Genomic DNA, 23,821 nt, shown 5'->3' on the forward strand with positions numbered 1-23,821 from the left:
CCTTCTAAGTGGTAGAGGTCGCGGGTTTGGAAAGTGCTGTTGAAGGAGCTTTGGCGAGTTGCTGCAGTGCGTCTTGTAGATGGTACACACTGCAGCCACAGTGCGCCGGTGGTGGAGGGAGTGAATGTTGAAGGTGGATGGAGTGCCAATCAAGCGGGCTGCTTTATCCTGAATGGTGTCGAGCTTCTTGTGTTGTTGGAGCTGCACTCATCCAGGCAAGTGGAGAGTATTCCATCACACTCCTGACTTGTGCCTTGTAGATGGTGGAAAGGCTTTGGGGAGTCAGGAGGTGAGACACTCGCCGCAGAATTCCCAGCCTCTGGCCTGCTCTTGTAGCCACAGTATTTATATGGCTGGTCCAGTTGATGAGAAATTTTTTTCACCGAGAGGGCGGTGGGGGTCTGGAACTCACTGCCTGAAAGGGTGGTAGAGGCAGAAACCCTCATCACAGTTAAAAAGTACATGGATATGCACTTGAAGTACTGTAACCTACAAGGCTATGGACCAAGATCAAGTAAGTAGTCAAGAAACTACACTGTAAATTTGTAATTAGGTAACTTAGTTTAATTAAATTTAATTAAATCAAACAAGGTCATATAGGGATGGCAGCTGTGACTGAGAACTCCGAAGGTTGTGTTGCCAGCCCGGTGCCTGGGTTAAAGACATCTCCTCGCGGCTGGAGGCGAACTTGGAGGGGGAGGATCTAGTTGACTTGGTCCACGTCGGAACCAACGACATAGGTAGAACTAGGAATGAGGTTCTGAGGGAGTTTGAGGAGCTAGCATCCAAATTAAAAAGCAGAACCTCAAAGGTAATAATCTCTGGATTGTTACCTGAGCCATGTGCAAATGGGCATAGGGACAAACAAAGTAGAGGTTTAAATGCGTGGCTCAAAGAGTGGTGTGGGAGGAAGGGTTTCAGTTCATGGGAAAGAAGGAGCTGTTCCATTGGGATGGGCTCCACTTAAACCAGGCTGGGACCAGTGTCCTGCCAAACCGAATAACTAGGGCAGTAGACAAGGCTTTAAACTAATGAAGAGGTGGTGGGAGGATTCAGGAAAGGGTAAATTTAAAAGCAGCAAGAAAAATGTCACGGCTCTAGAGCAGAGCACAGTTTTGGGTAAAAATAAGCAGAGTTGGTCAGGAAGGGAGAGAGAGAACAGCCTGATAGAAAGCCGGAGAAATTATTAATATTGTTATTTATCATTATCATTATTGTTATCTTATCAGTATTATTACTACTATTAGATAGATATATGTGCATGCCTCATGAAATTTATACTAAATCATCATTTAGCATTATAGAAAATAGTGTTTCCACACTCATCCCACAAAATAGGTCCATTTTATTTCGTTTTATTGAACTATATAAATGCGTTCTTTCCACATAAGCTGCTGGAATATCCAGGGCCTCCGCTCCTCAACTTTTGGGATGAAGAGTACAGACCCTGAATTCCTAAAAGCTATAAAAGACATTGATATAATTGTGTTAACAGAAACATGGTGCCAAAAGGACATGCCGACCCACTGTCCCCCAATGTACCATGAAATTATTGTGCCTTCAGTAAAGAACATTAAGACACGCAAGGGCAGAACCTCCGGGGGAATCCTGGTGTGGTATAAAGGAGAACTGAACAAACACATCTCACCGATAAAACAGGGAAAATCACACGTATGGCTAAAATTAGATAAAAATATAGGAATAGTAAAAAACGATGTTTACTTATGTGCGATCTACATACCTCCAATAGAATCGCCATATTTTGAAGAGGAGATATTTGACACTCTCCACATGGAAATCAGCCATTTCCAGGCCCAAGGAAAGGTGCTACTATGTGGGGACCTAAATGCAAGGACAGGATGTGAACCTGACTTCATAGACCCACAGGGCAACAACCATGTGTTTGGCCAGACCCCTCTATATGTCACACCAGCCATCGCAAACCGAAACAACCTCGATTGTGAAATAAATAAAAGCGGTAGGGAGGTAGTGCAACTCTGCCGAGCCTTAGGCCTGTACATAGTTAACGGTAGGTTCAGAGGGGACTCCTTAGGGAGACTCACATATTCCTCAACTCTTGGGTCTAGTGTGGTGGATTATACAATCACTGACCTGGACCCCTGCGATATCAACGCATTCACTGTCAGGCAGCAATCCCCCCTCTCAGACCATAACCAAATAAATGTGTACCTTAAACTTTCTGCCCAAACTACAGACACAAAAAAGGAACCCAGTAAGCTACATAAAATAAACCAGACATACAGATGGGCCCCAGACAGTGGAGATAAATTCATCACAGCACTAAATTCACCTGATCTCACAAGTAAAATTTCAAAATTTAAAGAAAATCTATATGAGATCACCAGAGATGGGGTAAACATGGCCATAGAGGATATAAATATGATCTTTCATGAGGCAGCTGTAAAAGCCGACCTCGTGAAACAGAAGAGGAAGAGTCACAAAAGACAAAATAAAAATAAGAAATGGTTTGACCACGAATGCAAAAATGCCAGAAAAGACCTGAGAAAAATATCAAACCAAAAGCATCGCCAACCAAACAATCCGGACCTACGTACTAGATACAATGAAACCCTCAAAAGATATAAACACACCATTAGGAACAAAACACAAAACTATACCCACAAAATACTAGAAGAAATTGAAAACTCCACCAACCCAAAACAATTCTGGGAAATGTGGAATAACCTGAGTACAACACAATTGCAAGCATTACCAATCCAAGATGGCGACATCTGGAGAACACATTTTGAAAACCTCTACAAAGACATCCCAATAAACGAAACAAACCCAAGTCAACATCAGGTCACAGAAAAACTCCACACATTAGAAGCAACAATCAAAGACAACCAAAACCCTCTAGACTCCCCAATCACATGGAAAGAAATGGCCACAAAAACAAAATCTCTCCACCTAAAGAAAGCCTGTGGCCCAGACAACATCAAAAATGAAATGCTCAAGTTCAGCAATATGGAGATGCAGGGTGCGGTACTCAAATTATTCAACATCATATTACGTTCAGGCTGTTTTCCCGATATCTGGTGCCAAGGACTAATCTCCCCCATATATAAAAGCGGAAACAAATCAGACCCAAATAACTACCGCGGCATCTGTGTCAACAGTTGTCTAGGGAAGTTATTCTGCAGTATTCTAAATAGTAGATTACTTGATTTTCTTAACAAACATAATATCCTCAGAAAAAACCAAATAGGCTTTCTTCCAAAACACCGCACCGCCGACCATATCTATACCCTTCACACCCTCATTGAAAAACATATACACCAAACAAAAAATGGGAAAATATTCGCCTGTTTCATCGACTTCAAGAAAGCCTTTGACTCTATATGGCACGAAGGGCTCTATTATAAACTTCTTCAATGTGGAATAGGGGGCAAAGTCTATGACCTTATTAAATCAATGTATCTGAAAAACAAATGCGGGGTCAAAATTGGAGACAAACGCACCGATTTCTTCACCCAGAGAAGAGGCGTCCGGCAGGGCTGCAATTTGAGCCCGACCCTGTTCAACATATACATAAATGAATTAGCAGACATGCTGGAGCAAAGCGAGTCACCAGGTCTCCGTCTCCTAGATGGAGAAGTGAAATCCCTGTTCTATGCGGACGACCTGGTTCTGCTGTCTCCCACAGAACAGGGATTACAGCAACAACTAGACCTACTCGACAAATACTGCCAAAATTGGGCTCTAACAGTAAATCTAAAGAAAACCAACATCATGATTTTTCAAAAAAGGCCCAGATGTCAGGAAAACAAATACCAGTTTACCCTCAGTGATATCACTATAGGACACACTATGAGCTACACCTACCTTGGTCTAACTATTACAGCATCAGGGAGCTTCAGCATAGCAGTGAATGCACTAAAAGAAAAAGCCCGAAGAGCCCTATATGCAATAAAAAGAAAATTCTACAACATCCAAATCCCAATCAAAATCTGGCTCAAAATATTTGACAGCATAATCCTGCCCATTGCACTGTACGGTAGTGAAGTATGGGGCCCGCTAAATCACCAAAGCTACACTAAATGGGAAAAACATACAATAGAAGCCCTACATGCAGAATTCTGCCGAAGCATCCTTCGCACCCAAAGGAAAACGCCAACAAATGCATGCAGAGCCGAACTAGGCAGATACCCACTGATAATAAACATCCAAAAACGAGCACTAAACTTCCTAAATCACCTCAAATCTAGCTCCCCAGACACCCTTCATTTCAAAGCCTTTCAGACCCAAGAGCTAAACCCAGAAAAGAGTCCCCTGAGTCAGCTGCTACGGAAACTAAGTACTCAGCCGGACCCTGACCAGCCCCAGACCAACACAGCCGCCCAAACACCAATCCGAGTGAACCAAATCATTAAAAAATGCAAAGAAACCTACCTGGAACATTGGAACAAAATAACCGAAAGCCAAAGCAGATTAGAATGTTACCGGGCCCTAAAAAGAGAATATAAACTGGCAGACTACCTCACGACCATCAGAGACACAAAACAGAGACAGACCCTCACCAGGTACAGACTAAGCGACCACCAACTGGAAATTGAAAAAGGCAGATACAAGAAATCCTGGCAGCCTAGAGAGAATAGAATATGCGATCAATGTCTGGCTGGCGAGGTTGAAACAGAAATGCATTTCCTCCTAAAATGCGAAAAATTCAACACATCAAGAAACATATTATTCAACAAGCTAAGCCAAACAACCCCAGATTTCAAGGAATTGGATGATCTGTCAAAATTGAGATTAGTCCTAGGAGAAGGAGACAGACCATACCTTGGGGCCAAATATGTAACAACATGTCACAACCTGAGGACTGTTTAAAATTAAGACTGTTTAAAATTAATATTGAACGTACCAAATGAAGTACAAAGACTGTTTAAAATTAATATTGTTTAAAAGTAATATTGTATATACCCAACAAATGTCAAATCGATTGACACCTACAGAATGTTGGAAAACTGTACCTTTTTGCTATGTAAGCTTTGGCAATATGGTTCTCTGTAAACTTTCATGCCAATAAAGCATTTTAATTGGAATTGGAAATTGGAGTAACAAAGGTAATAGGGCATCAGGGAAAAATAGAAATACAGTAAGTCAAAGCTAAAGGCACTACATCTGAATGCGCAAAGCATTTGCAACAAAATAGGTGAATTAATAACGCAGATAGAAATTAATAGGTTTGATCAAATAGCCATTATGGAGACGTGGTTGCAATGTAGCCATGGTTGGAACTAAATATTCCAGGATACTTAACTTTTAGAAGAGATAGGCAAATTGGAAAAGGAGGAGGGGTAGCCCTGATAATACAGGATGGGATAAAGACAGCAGAGAGAAAGGATCTTAGCTCTGAAAATCAAGTAGAATCAGTTTGGGTGGAGCTAAGAAACCGCAAGGGGCAGAACACATTGGTGGGAGTTGTTTATAGGCCCCCAAACAGTAGTTGTGAAATAGGGCAGAGTATAAATCAGGAAATTAAAGGCGCATGTAACAAGCAAATATATCGCCGATCCTTTATCGTCGCTGGGTCAAAACCCTGGAACTCCCTACCTAACAGCACTGTAGGAGCACCTTCACCACACGGACTGCAGCGGTTCAAGAAGGCAGCTCACCACCACCTTCTCGAGGGCAATTAGGGATGGGCAATAAATGCTGGCCTCGCCAGGGACGCAAGCATCCCGTATATAGACAAGCTAAGTGAGTGGGCAAGAATATGGCAAAAGCCTTTCCACCATCTACAAGGCACAAGTAAGGAGTGTGCTGGAATACTCTCCTTGTCTGGATGAGTGCAGCTCCAACAACACTCAAGAAGCTCGACACCATCCAGGACAAAGCAGCCCGCTTGATTGGCACTCCATCCACCACCTTAAAACCTACCTCTTTGACCAAAGTTTTTGTCACCTGCCATAATTTCTCCTTATGTGGCTGGGTGTCAGATTTTTTTGTCTTGTAATAATCCTGTGAAGTGCCTTAGGACGTTTTACTATGTTAAATGCACTATATAAATATAAGTTGTTGTATTTATCTTGTACTTGGCCTTTAGGATCTTGAATAATTCTGCAACACTCAAGCCATCTTATCAGTTTTTTTCTGACTGGTTCCAGGTGCGGGTGCCACGGTCAGTCCACTGTTGGCTTATAATGTCCATGCTGCTGATCTAACAATTATGAAGTAGTCACTGCAAGGTATAATAATGAGGGCTGAATTTTGTGTAAAGGTGTTCCTAATGAAATGGTGCGATTTTACAGTCTGTGTCGATTTTATACCTTGCAGGAATATCCAACTCTTACCACCTTCTTTGAAGGAGAAATCATCAGTAAAAAACATCCATTTTTAACAAGAAAATGGGATGCAGATGAAGATGTAGATCGAAAACATTGGGTAAGTAAGAAATATTTTACACTTTCACTTTGCTTTTTTAGACATTGACCTGGATATTAACGGATGTGGGGTATGTAGGTTTGAGGAATTTCGGACGGGAAACCCGGAAGTCCGGATTTCCCCGCATGCAGTGGAGTTTTAATTCCACAGCATGCGTCTTTTGTATTTGACAGATTCCCTGGCCAGAAGTCGGCCTGATTGACAGGTTTGGCTTCCATTTGGGTGAGGAGGTCTCCGGAGCAAGCCTCAGGAACATCTAGGTCCGATCCATGACCCTGGGAGGGGGGTCTGATCATGTGGGCCTTTGTATAGGGTGGGGGGGGGGGTGAAGTTTGGGGGGCTGAGGGAAGCCCTCATGCTCTTCCTGGCCCACAAGCAGTGCTGTAAAGGCGCTTACCTTTTCCCCAAAGCTGTCCTCGCCTCCTTCTGCTGCTGGGTTTCCCGACGCCCGGCCAGCCACTATAAAACCTGCAAAGCAGGTTAAATCAGAGGGTTCTGATGTAGGGTCCCAGACCTGAAACGTTAACCCTGTTTCTCTCTCCACGGATGCTGCCTGGCCTGCTGAGTATTTCCAGCATTTTCTGTTGTTAAATCAGAGGCTGCCAGCCTCATTAAAGTATTTAAATTGCCAACTCTCTTCCTGGGAGCAGGTAGGCTACCTGCCCCTTGTCCCATCTCTGTTAAATCCAGAAATAGGTGGGTTGGGGTCGGGTTTCGGATTTTAAAAATTTTAACATCAGACACAACCCCAACCCACCAGTTTTTGGGTGCTAAAATTCAGCCCTTTATGTTTTGTATTGTTTTGCATGAACATTGTGTTTATCAAAGTGAAAGATACTGCTGCTGGGAAGTAGAATATTGATCACTCTTAGGTCAGGTATAGCATGAGACTGGGTGTAAAATAAAGTTCCTATTCTCCTCCAACAACATGTCTCAGCCCCAGCCATAGAAGAGCCCCCCCTGTCATTTTTCCATTTTGCTTACCAGGCATTCCATGTAAATATGACTGTCAATTACAGGAAACTTTGTTATATCCGGCACCAACGGGACCGAGCTGTTGCCGATCTATCAAAACTGCCGGACATACAAAGTTAATGTTGAAGCATATGGAGGTTTTCATCTCCGTACCTGACAACAAACACTGTTGCTTAGCAACAGCTTCAAACAGTCGGCCCGTACCTTGGAAGCGTCTCTGTAGCTTAGCAACAGCTTGAGAGAGACTTTCCAGAGCCCGACTGTTGAAAACAAAGCCACGAGAAGAAAAAAAACCTAACAAAACGGCTCCTGATTTCTGCCGGTAGATCGAGGTTTCCGGACATACAACCTCCGGATAAACCAAAGTTTCCTGTAGTACTAAATTGAGGTACTTTTTACTGTGTAAAAATGTCATTAGACATGTAACATGCTGCGCCACGGAGGGGTAGAAAGTGGGGCTCCACCTGTAGTTTCCCTATGTGGTGAGTTTCCAGTCTCAACATAATGCTGACATGGGATGCCAGAAGTTGCTGAGGTAGGCCAGGCACGTCTCAATGAAAGGCAATGTTTGAGAAATGGTCACTCCAGTTCACCTGTGCACCTAGCTAAAGAGTGACATTGACAAAGACCTGGAGAAAATTAGTGGTCTTTTGTCATACGTCTTTCACCAGCAACGAAGTTTATTTAAGCATCTGTGAGCTGGAAACTTAAAGCACAAGATGGTCAGCCCAAGCAGTGCTCAGAATAACAAGCTAGTGCTCTCTAACCCAGGGATGCTGAGATGTAGCCACCATCCCCACCCCTCAATTGCTGCCTTGACTGCAATCACCTAACTCAACACAGACCATCGAGAGAACCTGGGACCGTCTAGTCTGTGTGGCTCAATGCTACACCAGGCAATGTTTTTACCCACTTGCTGTCAGAGGTGCTAAATCTATTTTTAAAATCCATGAGGTTTCTGTGCTCCTCATGGAGAATTCCATCTTTGCAATATTTCTGATTCTAGTATATGGAAGAATGATGTTTGTTGGAAGTTGCTGGTTGTTGAGGCTCCAAGGAAAAACATTTCATTTCCAGAGTCAAACAAAACCTTACAAAAGTAGCAGAAATGTAGCCTGAATCGGGCGAAGAGGGACTTTAAAAAAAAAAAAAAAAAAAAAAAAATTGAAGGTGAGCCCACTAAAGATTTTTATCCTGAAAAATTCTTTTAAAACCAGCATCTCTGGAAATTGAAATTTAACAATAAATGCTATAGGAATAGCTGACCGCCTTTAACATGCAGGCTAAAAACTATTTCTGGGCTGTTAGGACCACCAACCAGATAACTTGTTCAGTGGTAGCACTTCCTGTTTTAAAAACATTTCAAAAGTTGAAGTGGTCATGTCTATGATGTGACTGTGCCAATCTTTATGGTTTAGGGCATCATTTGGTTTTGAAACTGGACACTTTTTGGAATCAAGCTTTCAACTAGAGGCTGATTTTTTAAAAATGTGGCAAAACAGACTGTGGGGCCCAAGAAAATCACCCTATACATTATTACATAAGTGTTATTTTCTTATTGAATCCTTGTTGGGGTCATTTCAGTCCCTCTCTTCTGAATTCTAACCTTCCTGATGCACCTTCAATTCCTTGTGACTCCTACACTGCTGCAGGATTTTAAAGTGTTGGCTGAGCAGTGCTTTGGCTTTTTGATGTCGTTTTCCAGCTTTTTTTGTTTTTTTTTCCAGGGGAAATTCTTGGCATTTTACCAATATGCGAAAACATTTAACTCCGACGAGTTTGATTATGAAGAGTTAAAGAACAGTGATTTTGTCTTCATGAGGTGGAAGGTAACATGGATTATTTAAGTGTGTGTGTTGAAGCCTATGCTTTATTCTAACAGGCAAATATACAAGATCTGTGACCAAACTCTAGCACTATAATTTTATTTGGTGTATAAGAGTGAAGCCAGGGTAAAGGCTTCAAAATATTTTTTTAATTACTCTGGTTGCTGCTGTGAGCAAGAAAAAGGCCTGGTGAACTTGTGCTAAGCTTCTAAGGGACAAATTCAAAGGCTTTCCATGACCTAATACCTGCCAACAACCTGCCTTAATAGATGATCAATTCTTGGTGTTTAAATTTTATCTCTCTCCCATCCTGTCCTGAAGTTGCTGACTCATGCTGTTATGATTCCACAGGCACTGTGGCTTTATGGTACCTCTTCCAAGTGTCCGTTCTTCATATAATTGTGTTAGGCTATTTGACAATTGGAATGCACTAAGATCTTGTACCTAAAGATGCACTTTCCTACTGGAATCACTGGATAGTGATCAGGAGCAGGAACCCTAATTAATTTTCCCAATTGTAAAGCCCTTACAAGCTGACTCAGCATAGGTGAGGGATTGAAGCTGGGACCTTCATGCTCTGTCTCAGTACACTTGGTGACGCAACTGTCAACAGGGCGATTACTAGTATAATTACTGTCTTCATGGGGCAACTTTCCCCATAATGATACTGGAGAGAGTTCCACAAGCAGGAAAAGTGTTGAAAACCTCACTGCAGGTATTGTGTGCAGACTGTTTGGGTTGATGCGTTATGTTCAAGTACAGCTGGAGATCTTTTGGTAGAATAAGTAATGGCTCTATCATATCTGCAATGCTGCAGAGGTTGAGCACTAGCATGAAGTATGACTGCACGACTCTGGACTATTTTTATTTAAAGAATAACATTTTTTTCTCTAGTCTGCTGAACTGGATTACAATAATCTACCACTAAATATATGTCTTAAAAATACTAAATGTAGAATACTATTGGGGTGACTTTCCATGGCATTTTTCCTGCTCAGCTTCTGTGACCTCAGTGAAAACCCCATTTCCATGCATAACCGGGACTTTCACCGAAGTTATAGCTGTGAGGAATTTCACCCCCTAAATATCTCAAAAAATTGTGAGTTTCATATAGATCTGTTCTCCCCTCCCCAAGAAGGGAGGGGATGACCCAGGAAGGATATCTTAATCTGAAGAGCACTTGCATAGATGTGTAGAGTGAGGAGTAAATGTTTTCATGAGAATTGTTATGTTTGATCCAATTTCCTGATGTACAAACTATGGAGGTGCTGTGTTATATAGGTTTGTGTATGAAGTAGATGAGGAAATTTCACTAGGGAGAAAAGTGGGAAGCTACATTCATTTCAAAACAAACTGTTCTGCCCTTGGTCCTTTGAAAGCACGTGACCTTCCTTCATCTCAAAGGGGGCTATGTGGCCTGTGGCCAGATATCTGCTATTGCTGCTCTGAAATGACTCGTAGTCGTTGTCTATCTTCCTTCAACCTCAACTTTAATTTACTCTTGCATCTACTTCAATCTCACCTCTTTGTTTCCCTCACCTGCCAGCCCACTCAAAAAAAAAAAAAAAAAAAAAAATCCCAGCTGAGATTGGGACCACTTTGTGAGGAAAAGCCAGGTTGTGCCAGTGTCTATGTATTAGCTAAAATACATAAAAAATTGTGTTTTTTTTGTAAAAGCAATAACTTCAGGCTTGTTAATTGTGGTAAACCACTGTTATTGTTGTTCACCGTTGTTGTTGTTGTTGCACATTGTTGTACCCTTGCATGCCTCAGCATGTCTCTGCTGGCTCCGCCCCTGGCTCCACCCACAGGCCCAGGTATAAAGGTGATTGCCCTGCAGCCCCCTGCCTTCTTGGAACCCAGTCAACCACGAGAGGCATGCTCTGTTCTTTGCTAATAAAAGCCTTTTAGTTACTCTCCTAACTCTCTGTCTTTTATGAGTAATTGATAGCGCATCATTAATAAAAGCAAATTAACAAACCACAATGTACCTTATCTATATACCTCTTCCATTCCCCTTCTACACTTCCTTACATTATACAAAAAAATGGAGTAATCTTGTCAGACATCATTAAGCACACTGAAATGTCCCTGTCTCTAATACATTATATATGATATTTTTTATGTTCGTTGAGGGTTCTTCTAGAGTTGGAAGTTGCACTTTCCAGGGTATAATTGATTATCAACCTATTAGCTCAAATATCATGCTGCTTCTGAGTTTTTGACACCTATATTTTGTTTTCCCCAGCACAGTGGGAGAATAATGCTCAAGTCAAAACAAGCAACTTAAGGGTACCATTTTCCCTGTTTTCTCTTTCTAGTAGGCCAACTGTTCTTACTGGGCCTGATGGAGGCCTGCATGTTCCAATGTCACAACAGTTTGGGCACCCTTGGATAATTGTCCTGGATGCCACTTGTGGTGTGGAGTTGGCCTTCTTTATATTGCTAGGCGGCAGTAGTATCATGCACCAATTGCTGAGGCAAATTATCAAGGTAAAACTGCTCTTGCATGTTAGTAGATCCAGCTCTGTTGAATTGTATTCATGCATCTCTTGGAACTCATTGAAAAATTAATCCAAAAAGGCAATTCTTGGATCCCATGGAATTGTGCTTTGTGGTTTCAGCTTTATAACTTAATTCTTAAAGTTCTATATCATGGGGCATTCCCAGTGTAAATGTAATCAAGCTCCCATTTTAACCTGATGTCTCCCAGCATTAGAAGTGCGTATACCCATTGTAACCAATCTGCCTGGTCATGAGTATGATTTAACTGCCTTATCGTGCAGAAGTTGGAGACTGCCCTTAGAGAAGTTTGTGTGTATAAATGCACCATTTAAATCTTTTTCCATAAACTAGTGTTACTCCAATATAGTCTGAGCTATAATAACAGAAAATGCTGGAAAAACTCAGCAGGCCAGGCAACATCCATGGAGAGAGAAATAGAGTCAATGTTTCGGGTCGAAACCCTGAGCTATATTCATTAAAGTCATAAATGACATCCTTTGTGACTGTGACAAAGGTAAACTATCCCTCCTTGTCCTTCCTGACTTGTCTGCAGCCTTTGACACGGTTGATCACTCCATCCTTCTCCAATGCCTCTCTACCATCGTCCAGCTGGGTGGGACTGCACTCGCCTGGTTCCATTCTTATCTATCTAATCGTAGCCAGAGAATCACCTGCAACGGCTTCTCTTCCCGCTCCCACATCGTTACCTCTGGTGTCCCCCAAGGATCTATCCTTGGCCCCCTCCTATTTCTCATCTACATATTGCCCCTTAGCGACATCATCCAAAAACACAGCGTCAGTTTCCACGTGTACGCTGATGATACCCAGCTCTACCTCACTATCATTTCTCTCAACCTCTCCATGTTCTCTAACTTGTAAGTTATGAGGAGGATGCAAGGAGGCTTCGAGGGGATATAGACAGGCAAAGTGAGTGGGCAAGAACATGGCAAATGGAATATAATGTGAAGAAATGTGAAGTTATCCACTTTGGTAAGAAAAATAGAAAGCAGAGTATTTTTTAAATGGTGAGAGATTGAGAAATGTTGGTGTTCAGAGGGACCTGGGTGAAATCACTGAAAGTTAACATGCAGGTACAGCAAGCAATTAGGAAAGCAAATGGTATGTTGGCCTTTATTACAAGAGGATTTGAATATAAGAGTAAAGACGTCTTACTGCAATTATATAGGGCCCTGCTGAGACCACACCTGGAGTATTGTGTACAGTTTTGGTCTCCTTACCTAAGGAAGGATATATTTGCCTTAGAGGGAGTGCAACAAAGGTTCACCAGACTGGTTCCTGGGATAGGGGGATTGTCCTATGCGGACACATTGAGTAGACTAGGCCTATATTCTCCAGAGTTTAGAAGAATGAGAGGTGATCTCCTTGAAACATGCAAAATTCTTACAGGGCTTGACAGGGTAGATGTTTCCCCTGGCTGGGGAGTCTAGAACCAGGGGTCACAGTCTCAGAATAAGGGGTCGGCCATTTAGGACTGAGATGAGGAGAAATTTCTTCACTGAGGATGGTGAATCTTTGGAATTCTCTACTCAGAGGGCTGTGGAGGTTCCGTCGTTGAGTATATTCAAGACACAGATTGATAGATTTTTGAATATTAAGGGAATCAAGGGATATGGGGATAGTTCAGAAAAGTGGAGATGAGGTAGAAGATCAGCCATGATTTTATTGAATGGCAGAGCAGGCTTGAAAAGCCAAATGGCCTACTTCTGCTCTTATTTCTTATGTTCTTAAATTGTCTGACTGCTTATCCGACATCCAGTTCTGGATGAGCAGAAATTTCCTCCAATTAAATATTGGGAAGACCGAAGCCATTGTTTTCGGTCCCCGCCACAAACTCCGTTCCCTAGACACCGACTCCATCCCTCTCCCTAACATCTGTTTGAGGCTGAACCACACTGTTTGCAACCTTGATGCCATATTCGACCCTGAAATGAGCTTCTGATCACATATCCGCAGCATAACTAAGCACGCCTATTTCCACCTCCATAACATCGCCCGTCTCTTCCTTGCCTCAGCTCATCCGCTGCTGAAACCCTCATCCATGCCTTTGTTACCTCTAGACTTGACTATTCCAACGCACTCCTGGCTGGCCTCCTACATTCTACCCTATGTAAACTTGAGGTGATCCAAAACTCGGCTGCCTTTGTCCTAACCTGCACCAGGTCCCGTTCACCCATCACCCCTGTGCTCGCTGACCTACATTGGCTCCCGGTTAAGTAACACCTCGATTTCAAAATTCTCATCCTTGTTTTCAAATCCCTCCATGGCCTCGCCCCTCCCTATCTCTGTAATCTCCTTCAGCCCCACAACCCCCCCGAGATATCTGCACTCCTCTAATTCTGCCCTCTTGAGCATCCCTGATTATACTCGCTCAACCATTGTTGGCCGTGCCTTCTGTTGCCTGGGCCCCAAGCGCTGGAATTCCCTGCCTAAACCTCTCCGCCTCGCTACCTCTCTTTCCTCCTTTAAGACGCTCCTTAAAACCTACCTCGTTGACCAAGCTTTTGGTCACCTGCCCTAATTTCTCCTTATGTGGCTAGGTGTCAAATTTTTTGTCTTTTAATACTCCTGTGAAGCACCTTGGGATGTTTTACTACTTTAAAGGCGGTATATAAATACAAGTAGTTGTTGTTGAGCAGTCTTCACTTATCAAGAAACTTGTGCTTCTGGGCCTTCATGCACAGGCTGACTGATCAACGTGGGATTGGGTGCTGTGCCCCTTTTTCTTGGTCTACTGCAAAAACAACAACTTGCATTTATATTGCACCAATGTGCTTCACACGAGTGTTATAAAACAAACTTTGACACCGAGCCACATGAGATATTAGGGCAGAAGCTTGATTAAACAGGGCTTTAAGGAGCATCTTAAAGGAGGAACAAGAGGTTTAGGGAGGGAATTCCAGAGCTTAGAGCCTTGGCAGCTGTAGGGACGGCCACCAGTGGTGAAGCGATTAAAATCTGGATGTTCAAGAGGCCAGAATTAGAGGAGCGCAGATATCTCGGAGGATTGTGAGGCTGGAAGAGATTAGAGATAGGGAGGGACAAGGCCATGGAGGGATTTGAAAAACAAGAATGAGAATTTTAAAATTGAGGTGTTGCTTAACCAGGAGCCATAGGGGTGATGGGTGAACGGGACTTGGGTAGCAGAGTTTTGGATGACCAAGTTTACGTAGGGTAGAATATGGGATGCCAGCCAGAAGTGTGTTGGAATAGTCAAGTCTAGAGGTGGTAAAGGCATGGATAAGGGTTTCAGCAGCAGATGAGCTGAGGTAGGGGCAGAGTTGGGCGATGCTTCAGAGGTGGAAATAGGCAATCTTAGCGATGGCATGGATATGTGGTCAGAAGCACATTTCGGGGTCAAATATGATACCAAGCTTGCGAGCAGTCTGGTTCAGCCTCAGACAGCTGCTAGGGAGAGGGATGGAGTCAGTGGCTAAGCAAAGGAGCTTCAGTCTTTTATTTGGAGGAAATTTCTACTAATCAGTTTTTTTTTTATATAGGCAAGGCCAGCATTTATTGCCCATCCCTAATTGCCCTTGAGAAGGTGCTGGGGAGCCACTGCCTTGAACCGCTGTAGTCCGTGTGGTGAAGGTGCTCCCACAGTGCTGTTAGGTAGGGAGTTCTAGAATTTTGATCCAGTGACGATGAAGGATCGGCGATATACTTCTAAGTCAAGATGGTGAGTGATTTGGAGGTGGTGGTGTTCCCATGCACCTGCTGCCCTTGTCCTTCTAGGTGGAAGAGGTCGCGAGTTTGGGTGGTGCTGCCGAAGAAGCCTTGGCGAGTTGCTGCAGTGTATCTTGTAGATGGTACACACTGCAGCCAAGGTACGCTGGTGGTGGAGGGAGTGAATGTTTATGGTGGTGGATGGGCTGCCAATCAAGCAGGCTGCTTTGTCCTAGATCGTGTCGAGCTTCTTGAGTGTTGTTGGAGCTGCACTCATCCAGGCAAGTGGAGAGTATTCCATCACACTCCTTACTTGTGCCTTGTAGATGGCGGAAAGGCTTTGGGGAGTCAGGAGGTGAGACACTTGCTGCAGAATACCTGGCCTCTGACCTGCACTTGTTGACACAGTATTTATGTGGCTGGTCTAGTTAAGTTTCTGGTCAATGGTGACCCCCCCAGGATGTTGATGGTGGGGGATTCAGCGATGGTAATGCCGTTGAATGTCAAGGGGAGGTGTTTAAACTCTCGCTTATTGGAGATAGTCATTGCCTGGTGTGGTAAACCACTGTAGTTCACTGTGTTCACTTGTTGTTGTTGTTGTCGTTCACTCTTGTTTCACTGTTGTGCCTGACTATGCCTCAGCTGACTCCGCCCCTGGGCTACCGAGTATAAGAGCGGCCGCATGGCAGCTCCTGGCATTCGGTCGTCCACTAGAGGCATAGTCCTGATCTGTCTGAAGTGCAATTCAGTAGTTAATAAAAGCCTGTTGTTCTGAACTCTGCCTAGCCTTTTATTAGAATTGATAGCGCATCACCTGGCACTTCTGTGGCACAAATGTTACCTGCCACTTATCAGCCCAAGCTTGAACGTCGTCCAGGTCTTGTTGCATGCGGGCATGGACTGCTTCATTATCTGAGGAGTTGTAAATGGTGTTGAACACTGCACTCATCAGCGAACATCCCCATTTCTGACTTTATGTTGGAGGAAAGGTCATTGATGAAGCAGCTGAAGATGGCTGGGCCTAGGACTCTGTCCTGAGGAACTCCTGCAGCGATGTCCTGGGGCTGTGATGATTGACCTTCAACCACCACAACCATTTTCCTTTGCTAGTTATGACTCCAGCCAGTGGAGAGTTTTCCCCCTGATTTCCATTGACTTCAGTTTTACTAGGGCTCCTTGATGCCACACTCAGTCAAATGCTGCCTTGATGTCAAGGGCAGTCACTCTCACATCACCTCTGGCATTCAGCTCTTTTGTCCATGTTTGGACCAAGGCTGTAATGAGGTCGGGAGCTGAGTGGTCTTGGCGGAACCCTCCGTGAGCAGGTTATTGGTGAGTAAGTGCCACTTGATAGCACTGTAGATGACACCTTCCATCACTTTGCTGATGATTGAGAGTAGACTGATGGGGCGGTAATTGGCCGGATTGGATTTGTCCTGCTTTTTGTGGACAGGACATACCTGGGCAGTTTTCCACATTGTCGGATAGATCCCATTGTTGTAGCTGTATTACAATAGCTTGGCTAGAGGCGCAGCTAGTTCTGGAGCACAAGTCTTCTGCACGATAGCCGGGATGTTGTCGGGGCCCACAGCCTTTGCTGTATCCAGTGCGCTCAGCCGTTTCTTGATATCACGTGGAGTGAATCGAATTGGCTGAAGACTGGCTTCTGTGATGGTGGGGATCTCAGGAGTAGGCCGATATGGATCACCCACTCTGCACTTCTGGCTGAAAATGGTTGCAACATCTTCAGCCTTGTCTTTTGCACTCACGTGCTGGGCTCCACCATCATTGAGGATGGGGATATTCATGGAGCAGCCTCTTCCCGTTAGTTGTTTAATGGTCCACCACCATTCACGACTGGATGTGGCAGGACTGCAGAGCTTGATCTGATCCGTTGATTGTGGGATCGCTTAGCCCTGTCTATAGCATGCTGCTTCTGCTTTTTAGCATGCATGTAGTCCTGTGTTGCAGCTTCCCCAGTTTGGCACCTCATTTTTAGGTACGCCTGGTGCTGCTCCCAGCATGCTCTTCTACACTCCTTATTGAACCAGGGTTGGTCCCCTGGCTTGATGGTAATGGTAGAGTGAGGGATATGCTGGGCCATGAGGTTACAGATTGTGGTGGAATACAATTCTGCTGCTGCTGATGGCCCACAGCGCCTCATGGATGCCCAGTTTTGAGCTGCTAGATTTGTTTTGAATCTATCCCATTTAGCACGGTGGTATGCCACGCAACACGATTGAGGGTGTCCTCAGTATGAAGACAGGACTTCGTCTCCACAGTGACTGTCACTGTAACCAATACTGTCATGGACAGATGTATCTGCGACAGGTAAGTTGGTGAGGATGAGGTCAAGTAGGTTGAAGTAGTATTGAAGTCCCCCACCCAGAGTACATTCTGTGCTCTTGCTACTCTCAGTGCTTCTTTCAAGTGGTGTTCAACATGGAGGAGTTGTGATTCATCAGCTGAGGGAGGGCGGTAGGTGGTATTCACCAGGAGGTTTCCTTGCCCATACTTGACCTGAAGCCATGAGACTTCATGGGGTCTGGAGTCAATGTTGAGAACTCCCAGGGCCACTCCTTCCTGACTGTATACCACTGTGCCGCCACCCCTGGTGGGTCTGTCCTGCCGGTGAGATGGTGATGGAGGAGTTTGGGACATTGGCTGAAAGGTATGATTCTGTGAGTATGACTATGTCAGGCTGTTGCTTGACTAGTCTGTGGGACAGCTCTCCCAATTTTGGCAGAAGTCCCCAGATGTTGGTTGACTGGGCTGGGTGTGCCATTGTCGTGTCCGTAGCCGGTGCCGAGGTCAATGCCGGGTGGTCCGTCCGGTTTCATCATTCTTATGTTTCGTAGTGGTTTGTGGCTTGCTAGGCCATTTCAGAGGGCAGTTAAGAGTCAACCAGATTGCTGTAGGCCTGGAATCACACATAGGCCAGACCAGGTAAGGATGGCAGATTTCCTTCCCTAAAGGACATTAGTGACCCAGATGGGTTTTTATGACAATCCAATAGTTTCATGGTTACCATTACTGATACTAGTAATTATTCCAGATGTATTTAAATTCCCCAGCTGCCATGGTGGGATTTGAACTCGCGTCTCTGGATCATTAGTCCAGGCCTCTGGATTACTAGCCCAGTGACATTACCATTACGCTACCGTTCTCTTAATGTCGGATAAGCAGTTTGACAATCTAGAGACAGTGGAAGGGTCGAGAGTAGTGGTGGTGAGGTAGAGCTGGATGTTGTCAGCGTACATGTGGAAACTGGCGCTGTGTTTTTGGATTATGTCGCCGAGGGGCAGTATATAGATGAGAAATAGGAGGGGGCCAAGGATAGATCCTTGGGGGACAGCAGAGGCAACTAAGCGGGAGCGGGAAAAGAAGCCAAGAAAACAAAGGCAAAGGAATGCAAGTAAAAGGGACCTAGAAAGCTAAAACTATTTACAACCATCTGTCCTGCAGTTCTTTTCTCTTCCTGCGGGGAAGTCCCTGGCCTCTACTTGGCAACCACCTACAGTGGTACGACTGAATTAAGGAGCTCACTTTGTGATGAATCACAGGCACAGACCCACATCCCTTCACACCATAGTGCCAATCGAGCAAGACATTGGCTGTGATTATGGGGCCCTCAACAAGTAACATAGGGTGAAGGGACCGAAGAAGGTATGGTTGCTAAATTTGCTGATGACACAAAGATAGGTAGGAAAGTAAATTGTGAAGAGGACATAAGGATATATACAAAGGGATATGGACAGGTTAAGTGAGTGGGCAAAGATCTGGCAAATGGAGTTTAATGCGGGAAAATGTGAAATTGCCCATTTTGGCAGGAAGAATAAAAAAGAAGCATATTATCTAAATGGTGAGAGATTGCAGAGCTCTGAGATGCAGAGGGATCTGGGTGTCCTCGTGTATGAATCGCAAAAGGTTAGTATGCAGGTACAGCAAGTAATTAGGAAAGCTAATAGAATGTTGTTTATTGCAAGGGGAATTGAATACAAAAGTAGGGAGGTTATGCTTCAGTTATACAGGGCATTGGTGAGACCATGGCCCAGAAATTCGGGTCGGGGGCTTCCCGCGGGTGCAAGCCCCCGACCTGCACTTGCCTAGCGCGCCGGTCGTTGAGCTGTGGGCCCGTGTGGGATTCCGATCCTGGGCCTCCTCCAACTGCCAGTGCGCGGTGCTTGCGTATCCCAGGGGCGCAGTTAGTTCGCTGCGTCCTCTGGGATAACGTGGGCCATGGAGAGCCAATGGTAGCAGGGAATGCTTCATTCATAAGTTTGACAGAAAGAGCTGTCAAACCTATATATAAATACTATAAGCCCCAAAACATCACAAATTTCAACTAATTTTTTTTTTTTTAATTACATTTTTTAAATACAGGAAACTTTCGTTAACCAGAGGTTAAATGTCCGGAAAGCTCTATCTACCGGCAAAATTCAGGAACCGTTTCCTATAAGGTTTTTTTTACTTCTCGTTGCTTTTTTTTCCAGTCAGGCTCTGCAAGGTCTAGCTGAAGCTGTTGCTTAGCTACAGAGACGCTTTTAAGCTGCGGCCGACTGTTTTGAAGCTGTTGCTAAGCAACAGGGTTTGTTGATTCACATGGAGCTCAAAAGCTCCGTATGTTTTAACATTAGCGCTGGTTTCTGCGGCAGTTTTGATGGTACGGCACCAGCTCGGTCCCGTCAATGCCGGATACCAGAAAGTTTCCTGTAACTATAAATTACATGAAATAACTATTTTAAACAATTTAAATTTTTGAAAAAATTAATTACATTTTCTAATGGGGCTAAAAATAAACGTACCTTTCTTTAAAGTATTTAAAAATAATAAACCTGTGGGGAAAAATGTTTTAATTTTAATTCATTCACCAGTTACCTTGTTAAAAGCAGACCTTGTGCCTGCTTTTTAAAAGTGTAACTGCTGGAGACTTACCCTTCCGGAAGTACCTGGGGAAAAAAACGTAAGTTCGATGCGCACGCGCTGCCTCTCCGGCGCACGCGTTCCACCTCTCAACCCCTTCTTTCAGGGGAACGGAAGTGCCGGTTTCCCGCGCATGCACAAAACCGGCACTTTCGTTGGGCCTACGTGTGAGTACCCCGTGCATACTCACCCATGGAGACCCAAATTTCTGGGCCCATATCTAGAGTACTGTGTACAGTATTGGTTTCCTTATTTAAGGAAGGATGTAAATGCGTTGGAAGCAGTTCAGAGAAGGTTTACTAGACTAATACCTGGAATGGGCGGGTTGTCTTATGAGGAAAGGTTGGACAGGCTAGGCTTGTATCCGCTGGAGTTTAGAAGAGCAAGAGGTGACTTGATTGAAACATACAGGATCTTGAGGGGTCTTGACGGGGCGGATGTGGAGAGAGGATGTTTCCTCTTGTGGGAGAATCTAGAACTAGGGGTCACTGTTTTAAAAAAATAAGGGGTCGCCCATTTAAGACAGATGAGAAATTTTTTCTCAGGGTCGTGAGTCTTTGGAACTCTCTTTCTCAGAGGGCGGTAGAAGCAGAGTCTTTGAATATTTTTAAAGGCAGAGGTAGATAGATTCTTGATAAGCAAGGGGGTGAAAGGTTATTGGGGGTAGGCGGGAATGTGGAGTAATCAGATCAGCCATGATCTTATTGAACGGCGGAGCAGGCTCGAGGGGCTGAGTGGCCCACACCTGCTCCTAATTCGTATGTATGTAAACTAAGTCCAGGACACACAGGGCGGGAGCACAACAAAGTAGCCATGGTGGAAAATGTAGGTTGCGCAGTGTAGCGAGGCAAAATGTTTTGTTATTTTGATGCAAACTGAATCTGCAAAAAGTAGTACCAGAACTTTCCGCCTCAACAATGCGGCCGCTGTTCACATCATCTTCCAGCCGCAATCACCGGCTCCTCCCTGTCCCAACAGCCCAATACTCACCCACACCTTCCCAGGCCGCGGAGCGTGCTCTGATCCAGCTCCCAGGATATCCACACGGCCCAATTCCAGCCGCTGCTCATTAGACCGGTTACTTGCAGCCCATCACTTGGACGTTTTGGCTCTGGGACTGACTTCACAGGGTTATCCAGGGATGTGGGGTGGGGGAACCCTGCGTACTGTGGCCACAGAGTGCGATCTCTGCATAAATTAAAGTTCCTCAGTGAGTCCACTCCTTCTACTGGTTGAAAACAGGAGATTGACATCCCTCCCACCAATCATAGATACATAGAAGATAGGAGCAGGAGTAGGCCATTCGGCCCCTCGAGCCTGTTCCGCCATTCAATGAGATCATGGCTGATCATCCAAACTCAGTACCCTGTCCCTGCCTTCTCCCCATATCCCTTGATCCCTTTAGCCTTAAGAAATATATCTAACTCCTTCTTGAATATATTTAATGAATTGGCCTCAACTGCCTTGTGTGGCAGAGAATTCCACAGGTTCACCACTCTCTGGGTGAAGAAATTTCTCCTCAACTCAGTCCTAAATGGCTTACCCCTTATCCTTAGACTGTGACCCCTAGTTCTGGATTCCCCGACCATCGGGAACATCCTTCCTGCATCTAGTCTGTCTAGTCCTGTTAGAATTTTATAAGTTTCAATGAGATCCCCTCTCATTCTTCTAAACTCTGGCGAATATAAGCCTAATCGACCCAATCTCCTCATACGTCATTCCTGCCATCCCAGGTATCAGTCTGGTGAATCTTCGCTGCACTCTCTCCATGGCAAGAACATCCTTCCTCAGATAAGGTGACCAAAACTGCACACAATACTCAAGGTGTGCTCTCACCAAGGCCCTGTACAACTGCAGCAAGACATCCTTGCTCCTGTACTCGAATTCTCTCGCTATGAAGGCCAACATACCATTTGCCTTCTTAACTGCCTGCTGCACCTGCATGCTTACCTTCAGCGACTGGTGCACAAGGACACCCAGGTCTCGTTGCACTTCCCCTTTCCCCAATCTATTGCCGTTCAGATAATCTGTCTTCCTGTTTTTGCTACCGAAGTGGATAACCTCGCATTTATCCACATTGGGCAGATGCATGGCAAATGCAGTATAATCACCCAACCTGTCCAAATCATACTGGAGTTTCTCTGCATCCTCCTCACAGCACACACGCCCACCCAGCTTTGTGTCGTCTGCAAACTTGGAGATATTACATCTAGTTCCCTCGTCAAGATCATTTATTGCTGGGGTCCTAGCACGATCCCTGCGGTACCCCACTAGTCACTGCCTGCCACTTGGAAAAGGACCCGTTTATTCCAACTCTTTGCTTCCTGTCTGCCAACCAGTTCTCTATCCAAGACAGTACCTTACCCCCAATCCCATGTGCTTTAACTTTGCACACTAATCTCTTATGCGGGACCTTATCGAAAGCCTTCTGAAAGTCCAAATACACCACATCCACTGGTTTTCCCTTATCTATTCTACCAGTTACATCCTCAAAAAATTCCAGTACATTAGTCAAGCATGATTTACCTTTTGTAAATCCACGTTGACTTTGTCCGATCCTGTCACTGTTTTCTAAGTGCTCTGCTATTGCATCTTTTATAATGGACTCTAGCATTTTCCCCACCACCGATGTCAGATTTACCAGTCTATAATTCCCCGTTTTCTCTCGACCACCTTTTTTAAATAGTGGGATTACATTAGCTATCCTCCAATCCATGGGAACTGTTCCAGAGTCTATAGAATTTTGGAAGATGACCAGTGATGCTTCTACTATTTCTAGGGCCACTTCCTTAAGTACCTAGGATGTAGATTATCAGGCCCTGGGGATTTATCGGCTTTCAAACCCGTCAATTTCCTTAACACCATTTCCCTACAAATACTGATTACATTCACTTCCTCCCTCTCATTAGACCCTATCTTCCCCGACATCTCTGGAGGTTATTTGTGTCCTGCTTTGTGAAGACAGAACCAAAGTATGTATTTAATTGGTCCACCATTTCTTTGTTCCCCATTATAAATTCCCCTGATTCTGACTGCAAGGGACCTACGCTTGACTTCACCAATCTTCTCCTCTTCACATGGCTATAGAAGCTTTTACAGTCAGTTTATATGTTCCCTGCAAGGTTACACTCATAATCTATTTCCCCCCCTCTTAATTAATCCCTTTGTCCTCCTTTGCTGAATCCTAAACTGCTCCCAAATCCTCAGGTTTGCTGCTTTTTCTGGCCAAATTATATGTCCTCTCCTTGGATCTTATGCTATCTCTAATTTCCCTTGTTAGCCATGGTTGAGTCACCTTTTTTGTTTTATTTTTATGCCAAACAGGGATGAACAAATTCTGTAGTTCATCCATGCGATCTTTAAATGTTTGCCATTGCCTATCCACCATCAACCCTTTAAGTAACGTTCCCCAATCCATCCTAGCCAACTCAGGCCTCACACCATCGTAGTTTCCTTTATTTAAATTCAGGACCCTAGTCTCTGAGTCAACTACTTCACTC

The 23,821-nt window shown here is 44.4% G+C and overlaps 1 protein-coding gene across 3 annotated transcripts in view; it reads left to right on the forward strand.

Moving 5' to 3' along the window:
• gid4 (GID complex subunit 4 homolog) overlaps positions 1-23,821 on the forward strand; it is a 119,142-nt gene that overhangs the window by 63,452 nt on the left and 31,869 nt on the right. For all 3 annotated transcript variants that reach the window (XR_015079889.1, XR_015079890.1, XM_086000019.1), the window contains exons 3-4: positions 6,301-6,408; positions 9,111-9,212. Coding sequence is in view for 1 of the 3 variants with exons in the window: in XM_086000019.1 (XP_085856145.1) it covers positions 6,301-6,408; positions 9,111-9,212 (210 nt within the window). In the remaining 2 variants the exon portion in view is untranslated. The remainder of the gene's footprint in view (positions 1-6,300; positions 6,409-9,110; positions 9,213-23,821) is intronic.

This window comes from Somniosus microcephalus, chromosome 11, assembly GCF_052327205.1.
Source record: "Somniosus microcephalus isolate GS21.2 chromosome 11, FLI_Smic_1.0, whole genome shotgun sequence".
Classification (NCBI taxonomy): Eukaryota; Metazoa; Chordata; class Chondrichthyes; order Squaliformes; family Somniosidae; genus Somniosus; species Somniosus microcephalus.